The 10,452-nt window shown below is 45.4% G+C and overlaps 1 protein-coding gene across 1 annotated transcript; it reads left to right on the top strand.

Moving 5' to 3' along the window:
• The first annotated feature begins 8,333 nt into the window (after positions 1-8,333).
• On the top strand, positions 8,334-9,332 carry LOC133905103 (osmotin-like protein). The gene has a single exon (XM_062346812.1). The coding sequence runs from the start codon at positions 8,391-8,393 to the stop codon at positions 9,066-9,068; it is 678 nt and encodes a 225-aa protein (XP_062202796.1). The 5' UTR covers positions 8,334-8,390; the 3' UTR covers positions 9,069-9,332.
• The last annotated feature ends 1,120 nt before the right edge of the window (positions 9,333-10,452 follow it).

Raw genomic sequence — 10,452 nt, 5'->3', positions numbered from 1 at the left:
TAGTCATCGTCAATCTCCCCATCAGTATGTGAAATGAGGCTTCGATGGATTAAGTATATAGCCAACAAAGATAAGATTTTTGCTCGATCACATCATTGAGTATGACTCGAGTCCCAGATTAGGGTGAAGCATCTAACTAGGTTCTTTGGGTTATCAGATCATGTACTCAGGGTTTTGAACGCCTTCAAGTTTTCAAGCAAGTTCTCGAGAAGGTATTCCATCCGAGTAGGGTTTTTGATTAGCCCAAAAATATTGTCCCATCCCGGTAAAAGGACAAGGGGGATAAGACTCATCTCTGGCAAGGCTCAAAATTTGAACTATTGCAGTGGAAGTTTTACGTGGTGGTGAAGAGATTCTATGTCCTCCTTTTCTAGCAAAAGATCAGGATGACATTTGGAAACTGAGCGCCTTTGTCAGTGTAGTGCGCCAACCCTCCAGGTCTTTTGTACCAACAACCCCCACATGCGTTGAAAGAGATCCCAAATAGAAAATGTGGTGGGACCCTAGCACAGAAAATCATAAGTCTGAGTAGCACTCAGAACCGCCGCGGTGGCTAGTCGGAGAATCGTCGAGTATGCTTAGGCTTTCTTCTGTATCATGTGCTTGGAAATATAAACTTATTCTTTTGTTAATAAAAAATAATGTAAATGAAAATAGTGGGACTTCTTTGAAATTCGATACCGAGGAGATACCGACAACCTAACATGCTCATTGCTACTTGCTTCCTCTTCCGGCTAGGGTAGGATGACTTTGTTACTAATCGAGGAGCTTAATCGTGCCAGCCCTATGTCCAACGTGAGTTGGAGGTGCCGTAGCCCCCAGGCACTCGAGTATGTGATAAGGAACATTTGTCACATCCCGCGAGGTCGCGACTTAGAACAACATCCCCATGCGAAGGAAGTCACTTTGGCACACGCACAGTATGTTGTCGTTAGCTATTGGTACACTATATTCATCCAGCTCCTGACTGGTTATCTAGAAATAAAGCTTAGAGATAATAAGATAAAATTATCAATCGACCAATATGAATTAGCCGACCAGGGTAAGAGAAAAGAATTGAATTCTCATATTTTTCCTTTAGTCATAGAAACTCTTGTTTCCTAAAGTCAATTCTCGTGTGACCTTGTTCGGGCTTATCTAGGTGCGGGCGATAGGTAGAGCTACCCGGATTGCGGCTTCCTGTCAGTGTACCCATCTTACAGGTGTCAGACATTGAGTTTAGGGAAGATAAAAAAGACCACAAATAGATTCAAGTGGGAAATATAAACATTTACTAGTGTAGACTTACTCTTAGTACTTACACATAAAATTTTTGGAGTTGATCGATGTTCCAAGAATTATTGAAGACTCATTCACCCTCCATTTCTAAGAGACCTAAGGTGAGTAGATCCAACCACCGTGTAGAGACCCTCTCACTTCGGAGATCACTTGTTGCTGATTTTCTTGCTCTGTACGAGTCGTAGAACCACATCTCTAGGTTCGAAGGATTTTTTGTTGATGTTTTGGTCATGGTAGCACCGGAGAGCTTGCTAGTAGCACGTTGATCTTATCAGCACTTGTGTCCTTTTTCTTTGAGGACATTTAGGGCGTCCTGCCTTAAAACTTTCCTCTGTAGTCTGTAATAAATAACTTGGTAGATCTGTTAGACTTGTAGGAATTTAAACGCATTTTGCATTTGAAGGGAATACTTCATGCTGGATGCATTGGACAACATATCGTGATGTCCTTACTGACTTCTTCCTTCGATTAGTTTGGGGTGCGTTAATCACTAGTCGGAGAGCTTATTATGACAAGCCTTAGATTCACTTGAGTGAGAGCCGTTGTGGCACTCGGTCACTTGTGGAACGTGATAAGAAGCATTTTCGCAACCCAAGTTCGCAATGTAATGATTCTGCACTTCTCATTGGAATTTGCTTTCAGATGGTACACAATATGTCATTTTTTATTTTCAGAACCTAGTACTTGTTAAGCCCCCAACTATCTGCCAGAAAATTTTTTCAGATAGGCAGTCTAAATAGAAAGCACAATAAGAGAAAATAACTCGTATTGCCCTTGGGTAGAGAAAAGCTTTTCGCCACCCCGGGTGCGCGATTGGGATGAAGAACCCGAGAAGCGGCTTATCCCATTGTCGGGCATGGGGATGCACAGAAAGGCAAGTAAGGTAGGAAAAGAATTCGATAGACTTCCTAGACAATATGATCTTTATTATTATGAAGGTACTCTTAGTACTTATGCTTGGGACTTACAGAGCTTATTGATGACCCACGAGCTATTATAGACCTAAAATCTTAAACTTAAATGACACAAACTAAATTAAGCTGATAAGCGGTGACCCTTTTTACTTCCGGGGTAGCGTAGGTGTTGTTACATGGTTCCGAACTAGTTGTGGAACCCAGGCCCTAGGTTTTTGGGTTTGCATCTCGAGATGTTGTGGTTGCGGTTACGATTGAGGTTTCTTGTTTACCTTGATCTGTGAGTTCTTAGATTCCTTGTTTGGTTGGTGTTGAGATGCCATGTTAGGACTCCGCTTGTTGCAATGGAGACCTTCCTTAAGGCAACCCCGGATAGTGATGACCCCTTCGGGTTCTAGGATCTTCATGCATTGGTAAGTGTAATGTGTGTTTGCCATGAACTTGACAAGAGTAGGTCTTCCCAAAATGGCGTTGTATGCTGTCTTGAAGTCGACCACGTCGATGAAAAAAAATTGCCCAAAAATTGTCATGCTTCCTGAAGGTAACGAGGAGCAATATCTAGCCAATGGGAGTGGCCAAAGATCTAGCTCATATGTCGTGGAAGGCTTGCATAACTGGCTTGATGGCAAATTCATCATGGATTTTTCATCGGATTACTCCGGATAGGTGTCTTGACAATCCATGTTGTCGGAAATTACGGGGGAAGATCCCGACTTATGGTGAATAGGGCATTCACGGCTATCTTGGTAGCTGAGTGGTTTGAACTTGATGTCGTAATCCTTTGCATATTGATCCATAAAGTGACTTACCTCATCGCTAGAATCCTCACCGAAAAGTTCTTCGTCGAAGTTCACCCGATCGATCGTCGGTTCATCGTTGGGAGGGGTGAAGTTGTCATAGAACCCCTCGTTCGAAAAACTGGTCCTCGGCGTAGGCGTAATCGATGGCATGTTCTGTGTAGAATTTTCAACGCCTATTGTTATAATCCACACGGACGGCGCCAACTGTCGATGATTTGTGAATCGTCGATCTAACGAACTTATTGAAGAAATAAGATTTGAGTAGATGGGTCGTAGGAGAATACGCTGGGGGTTTTATACAGGTTTGGACCTCTAAGAGAATAATAACTCTACATCTCATTTGTCTTGTATTGATCTAAGTCTGTTACAAAGGGGCATGTAGCTAGCCTAGATGGATCTAAACCTAGTCGGCGATTTCTTTGTTTGTCTTCTATTGGCTTGTATTTTCGATTCTTCTCTCTATTTGGGCATTTAATGGCTTCTTTCACTCTCAATTGGCATGGCTTGTCCTCCATAGGGTCTCCAGGTTCCGTTTATATAGGGTTATCGTATATCTTTTAAGTCCTTATTCCTGTTTTTGGAGATAAACTTCACTGTAAACAAATGCTTGAATATACGAGCATGCTAGACAAATTTTTCTGGAGATAGAGATATACCCCAAAAATTACGAGAAACCCTGAGATATTTGAATATGGTAGTTATTCAATAGTTATCATCACCCCTGCTGAACTGCTCATCACGGACCCCGCGGGTCGAAACTGTAGATCAAAATAGGAAAAAAAACTCACAATTTGAGCATATGGGTTGGATCGGGTCATTCGGCTTGGGTCGAATGTGTGAGTTGAGTCCGGCATAGAATAGGATATGACCATTTTTGCTAAAAAAAACAAAACCTTTCCCCTCTTTTTTCCAAATCCGTGGCCGCCTTTGAGCTCTACTATTCGAACACAGCAAGCTCTCTGTCTGAATGGATCTCGCTAGGAGGCACTGTTTTTGGAGAGATTATCACACGCGGTTCACATAAGGAACTACCTATAAAAACTAATTTTCACACATGGTTCTTTATGTCAACCGTCTATAAAAATGGACTTATTTTTACAGGCGGTTGAAATGAGTATTTTCACAAGCGGTTACTTATATGAACCGCCACGACCGCACGAGGATGCAGTCTGGTACTCAAACGGTTTGTCATATGAACCGCCTATAAAAATGAAATCTAGGTGTCTCAAAAAATAATTTTTTATAGTAGTGACTTACAAGCACCATGCTGCCCGGGAAACAGATTAGCCAAGCTTTTTCATGGAGTGTTCATGGTCGATCGGCACAAAAGGAGAAGGAAGGTGTACAAAAAGGGCATGATTTGTTTTTGAAAATGGAAGCTTTTATTGATCTCGGTCAATTACATCAAGGTGATACAATAGAGCTAAGAAACTTCTGGCCTCTGCATAACAAGCATCCACACAACCAAGCAAGAAAATAAAAAACAACATAAAAGCTTTAAACAAAGGTAGAAACAGGAGTCGCTATGGAGCGCCGATTCTTCGACTAGACCGCCACCCATTTTCCTGGGTAAAAAAACTCCCTTACCACCTGCTCCAAGTGTTAACATGCCTGTGTAACCAAACCCCGAGAATCCAGCCTCTGTAAGATGGCCTAGGTACGGAGCCAGTGGCTACATCGGAAATAACCTGCAAAGGTGAAGAAATATTCCTCTTATCAAAAACCATATCATTCCTGCATAGCTATAACGACCAACAAATAGCAGCCGCCCCTAGCAGGAATTGTGGTTTCAAGTCCTTCCTAATACCGAATAGCCAAGTACCGTACACTATGAGGTCTGAAAAGTCCTGAAGCCATTTGTATGATAGACCACACAGCACGGGCAAGATGGCATTCAAAGAACAGATGTTTAATAGAGGTTTAAATGGCAACATTCGACCATTTGCACGATCATTGGATGCTTGAAGATGTGAGCATGCTAGGCACCTACAGCCTGTGTGGCACCCCTAGATGGGTCTTCACCTCCTGTCGACCCTCCAGCAGTAGCGGTGCCCCCAATCCCCTTGGTGACCAGGAACATTGACGAAGATCGTGATGTAGTTGAAGGAATAATGGCCTTGGCTGCTCCTCTAGGCAGCAAGTACTCGACCACCATGGCAGCACGACCCTCATAAGCCCATGCAAGGCTCATGGCCGCCTCCATGTCTTTTGGTTGCTTGAGTTCGACGTCCATTTTGAGATGTTCTAGCAAACCTACATGCAGTGTAAATATTAACTTGCTGGAGCTCACCCAAGTTCTTGGCAAAGTGATCACTGATGAACTGGACGAATGTCGGCCAGTACACCATCAGCTTCTCCTTGGATAGCCGCATGTACCACAGCAAGGCAGCCCCAGTCATATTGTAGTATGTATACTAGACTTTCTCTCCATCCGGTACGAGTTGTCCTACAAAAAATTGCTCACAAACAAAGGAGGGGATATTCCTTGCCGTCATACATCGAAAACGATAGCTTGTGGTAGCGAGGGACCAACAAGCTGTCAGAGCATGGGGGAGGGGGAGGAGCAACACCACCACCTATGGCAACGTCATCACTGGAGGAATGACACTGCCGCTTGCAGCATCGTCCCCGCCCCGAGGAATGTTAGGCGTTGGGCACTGATGTTGACGAGGGAGTCAATGTCGATGGAGGAGCCGCCTGATGTGCCCATGTGATCGTTTTGTATGCCTCACGGACAACATGATCACATAAGATGGCCTGCTCCTGCTCATGATGTCAGCGCTCATCCTCACCAGCCGTCATGTGACGCCTTGCATGCATAGTTGTCATCATTGTCTATTTGCTTGTCACTGGGGAACGGCTTCGACTTCGTGCTCAAGGCTACAATCGCAAGTTTGATCTCCGCGAGAGAAGCCTCTAAGCCATTCACCTTGCCCATACAGCTGGTTGCTGAAGTCATTATGCTTTGCATGTCGTGCTGGAATGAGGTTAAGGTGTGCCAGAAGCTTGGGATATCGGGAACGGAAGCAAATTTACAAGACACGGTCCTACAAAGTACCTCCTTTCTTGTGATGATATGTGTTCACTCTCACTCTCTCCTTCTCAGTTCAGCTGTTGGATTAGAAAATGGATGGTGTAGGTAGGGTCTCACGAGGATCAATCTGGACAGGTGAAGGGAATCGAGGACATCCTAAGAGGGGGGTGAATTAAGACACTTAAAAACTATTGGCTCCAAAACTTTCACAAGATAAGTCTATATCAATTTCTATCTAAATGTGTTCTAGACTTATCTAGTGTATCTACTCTACCGCTTAAGAGAATTACAAGGTAAATTGCAAGTAAGTAAATGCGAAAACGTAAATGAGGTAGAGAGACAAACTCGACACAAGGGATTTTTATCCCGTGGTATCGGTGGCACAAAGGTCACCCCTAGTCCACGTTGGAGCTTCACAAAGGATATGCTTCCGATCGACAAGTCTCTTTCGGTCACAGCTCTTAAGATACCAAGTCACCAAGACAAGGCCTCAAGCACGATGAGCCACCAAGCCACCAAGGAGATGTCTCACCACTAACCTCTCTTCCAGTCACTTGTACGCCATCTTCACTTTGGAGCTTTAGTTACAAAGACAAGAGCCTCCGCGTCCCCGCACAATCCTCATGTAGCCGCTCCACACCAAGTAGGAGGGTCAACAAGTTATCAGCGAGTCAAAAAGACTCTAATGTGCCGGTGTACCTCTCGGTACACTTTTGGATCACTCCTTAATCCACACTTTAGGTTGCAGCACCTAGCAACTCTTCTCACTAGGCCTGTAAGCACTAATCACTCACTAATGGTGTGCTTAATCGTCTTGGATAAACACTTTATGCTTTTGGATGGCTTGGATGTCTTCTTAGGTGTACAAGGGTTTCTCTGGACTCCAGCAACTTTAAATGAATGAGTGAAGAGGTATTTATAGCCTTAACCCCGCGGACTAATCGTTATCCCAATGGCTCACATATTCTGTGAACACCGGATGATCCGGCATTAACAGAGGTACAAGCACCGGACCATTCGGTGTGTACATTCTCAGAAACTAGTCATTGGAACTCCACTCAGAGTTCTTCTGAACACTGAATACTCCGGTGTATACATCCTCTTCATCATCGGACTATCCAGTGAGTTATCCTGAGTTAGACCGCGCCAAACTTCTTCTCTGCACAAAATACTCCAGTGTGCACTGTCTTCATCACCGGACCTTCCGGTGTGTAGAATTTCTTATTTTCTGGATTTTTCACACACTCTGTTAAATGCTCCGGTGAAGCCTCCGGTGTACACTATCTTTACACTGGACTATCCGGTGAGTTGATCTTTGATCTTATGTGCTTGAATTCTTCTCTCCAAGAAATAGTTCGGTGTACATCTCTTCTGATCGCCGGACCTTCCGGTGAGTGCAGTCCACTCTGACTCCTTCTGACATAATTGCTCTGGCGTGTACACTCTTTATCACCGGATCATATGGTGAGGCAAACTGTCTCTGGACATAATGCTCCGGTGAGGGCAATTCTTTCAGTGCCGAACCTTTCGGTGAGAATAATTTCTCTGGAACTCTTTCCAATTCAATCAAACTTTATCCCGACTACGGTGACTTCTATATTATCATTAATCACCAAAATCACAATCATGATCTAATATGGATATTTTCGCTACAATAGAATCCTATAAAATTTTCTTCCACCGAGAATCTCATCGGGGTTCAAGACGTGATCAAACCCGATGGTGGGAAGAGAGGAGGCACCTGATACATACTGTTGTGGGATGGTTGGATGGGGGAATCACACGAGAAGGTTGTAGCTTTGGCGAGCACGGTTGTCTAACCTCTCTAGGGTCATCCTCTGTAAGAGGTTAGACCGCGACACCCTTTCGTTTTTTAGTTTGGCTCTATTGTGTTGAGGGTTAGACCATCATCTCTTGCTCAAGGCTAGACTGATACCCCTATTAGATTGAGAGTTTTTTATGTTTGTGTGACGTTTTGCTTTGACCTTTAATTATCATGTTTTGTTTTTTCTATGTTTTGATTGATTCTTGGTGTGTTTTGAGAGTTTTCTAGCTTGGTTTTTAGGGCCATTAGGTAATCATTCCTAAGAGATCTTAGCCGGCTAAAAGTAGATTGCGTTGGGTGATAACTGGGGTAGGCAGTTAGAAATTTGGCGAGGCTTCGTGTCTTTCTCGTCCTTCGTTAAAACACTTTTTTTCGAAAGGAGTTAAAGCACTAAACTCTATTAAACTCTTCCCCTACGATTAGATCCTTCACAAACAAGCTTCCAATTCTTGAGCTCGCCTATAAAAACAGTCAAACCCGTCGCATGTCTCGTCACAACTCTCATCCACCACACGAGAAGCTAGCGAGCTTGTCAAGACATGCCCATGGCCAGAGCCCTCGCCTTCGTTGTCGTCCTCCTCGCCGCCAGCGCCGGCGCCTCAACGGCGACCACGCTGACCCTCCACAACATCTGTCCGCACCCCATCTGGCCCCTCGTCACCCCAAACTCCGGCCTCCCGTCCATCTCCGACAACACCGCGCGCCTCGACCCCAACGCGCTCCTCTCCCTCTCCTTCCCGCCCACCTTCTGGGCCGGCCGCGTCGTCGCGCGCACGGGCTGCGACTCCGCGGCGTCGAGATGCGACACCGGGGCCGCGCCGCCGGTCACCGTCGCACAGCTCACCGTCCACGACGGCGGGGACCTCGACCTGGCCGCGTACAGCGTGAGCCTGGTGGACGGCTTCAACGTGCCAATGGTGATCAGCCCGCAGGCGATCGGCGGCGGGCAGTGCCCGGCGCTCGGATGCGCCGTGGACCTAAACTGCGACTGCCCGCCCGCACAGCGCGTCGCAGACGGCGCAGCGTGCCGCGGCCCGCCGGGGTACTTCAAGAACCGGTGCCCGCTCACCAGGACGACGCCGACCGACGTCGAGCCCGTGCCGCAGAGCTGCCGCGCGCCGGGGGAGCTCAAGATCATTTTCTGCCAGCCGTCCATGGTAGCCACGGCCGCCGCCGAAGCCGAGATGGTCATCCGGACCGTCGTCGCCGATAGCTAGATCGATCCAGGCGTCTCGCTCGGTTGGTCTCACTTCGTTGAACTGTCGTCATCTAGCCGTGCGTGTGCATGCACGGGTTAAGAACTTGCTGATTGCTGCTTAGTTAATCTGGGTATCCTCTTGTTCGTGTGTTTAGTGGAGACTCGGTAGCTTTGGCTCCCACGTGTGTACTCCTGGTGTATGTAGAAATCTGCCTTGATGGACAATAATGCTACATCATGCACACGCTTTTGTATGAACACTCTCGATCTGATAGTCTGATTATAGATGGTTGTTTCTGGATACTGACGCTGTCTTGTACTCTTGGACTCTTGGTTAACTTAATTTATTCTAGTTTTGACCTGCGTTACATGGATACGGGTGCGGGTGTCGGAGTCCGACTCTTGTCGGAGCGTTCGGTTCGGCAAAAAAATTTCGGTGCGGGTGTCGGAATCCGACACGGATAAGCGAGTGTCCGACTCGGTAAAAAAATTTGGACACGGGTGTCCAGGTAACACAGGTTTTAACCCCTTTTGAATGCATTTTTCATAGATGCAAAGCCAGAAATGCGTCTCGCTCTTAGATTTGGCTGCCTTGTCTTAGACTGGGCCGTCTACCTATTTGAATTCTTCCTGGTTCCTCACTAATAGTACTTAGTTAGCTTTTGTTCCCTGAAAAATTTCAATATCTGGTGGTCGATCGGGTGCTTCTATCTCATATCATTTACTTGTCCAACCAAACACATCATAAGTCGCTCGCCCACCGTCATTGGGTTTTCTAGATATTTGTTAAGTTCAAGTGATCATCGTATATACGATTCATGCATCGTGCAAGTTCAAATTTGTCAAACTGGGTATTCAGAGCGCACGCATGAGGCGCATCTACATGTGGCTTGAAGACGATCTCTAAGAATATTTATGGCTTTACCTTTTGGCATATATGCCTTGCTTCTACCACTAAAAAGCGCCTTTGGCTACCTAAAGCCAAAGTTGTAGAAATTAGCTTATCGAATGCATCATCACTAGCTTACGAACTTTTAACAAAGCTGAATTGTGCCGAAGTTTCTAGCTAGGGGGTATATAATGTCGATAGACATCATGCAGATCCATTGTACTAGCAGCCCGATTGATCAGTGGGCTGGGAGCGAGGAAAGCAAATTCACATTGCATCTTCTTGGTTCAATTTTTCTCAATTATTCCTTGATATACATGTTTCAAACATCTATGATAAACTAACATGTAAACTCGAATGGAACACCAAAAAGTATGAATTGTTCAGGCGACGGACCAGTAAAATCTGTCCACAATCAATATCCTGTAAATTGAAATCTGACGGCTTGATTTGTGGTAGGATCTTGCTTTTCCTTTTTCCTTTTCTTTTGTTCCTTTTGACCTCTTTACCATCC

This window comes from Phragmites australis, chromosome 22, assembly GCF_958298935.1.
Source record: "Phragmites australis chromosome 22, lpPhrAust1.1, whole genome shotgun sequence".
Classification (NCBI taxonomy): domain Eukaryota; kingdom Viridiplantae; phylum Streptophyta; class Magnoliopsida; order Poales; family Poaceae; genus Phragmites; species Phragmites australis.
The sequence above is the reverse complement of the archived record's forward strand: the minus strand, read 5'-3'. Positions and strand labels throughout refer to the sequence as shown.

Excerpts from the sequence above, each read along its gene's own strand:
- LOC133905103 (XM_062346812.1), top strand. The coding sequence starts at position 8,391 with ATGCCCATGGCCAGAGCCCTCGCCTTCGTTGTCGTCCTCCTCGCCGCC.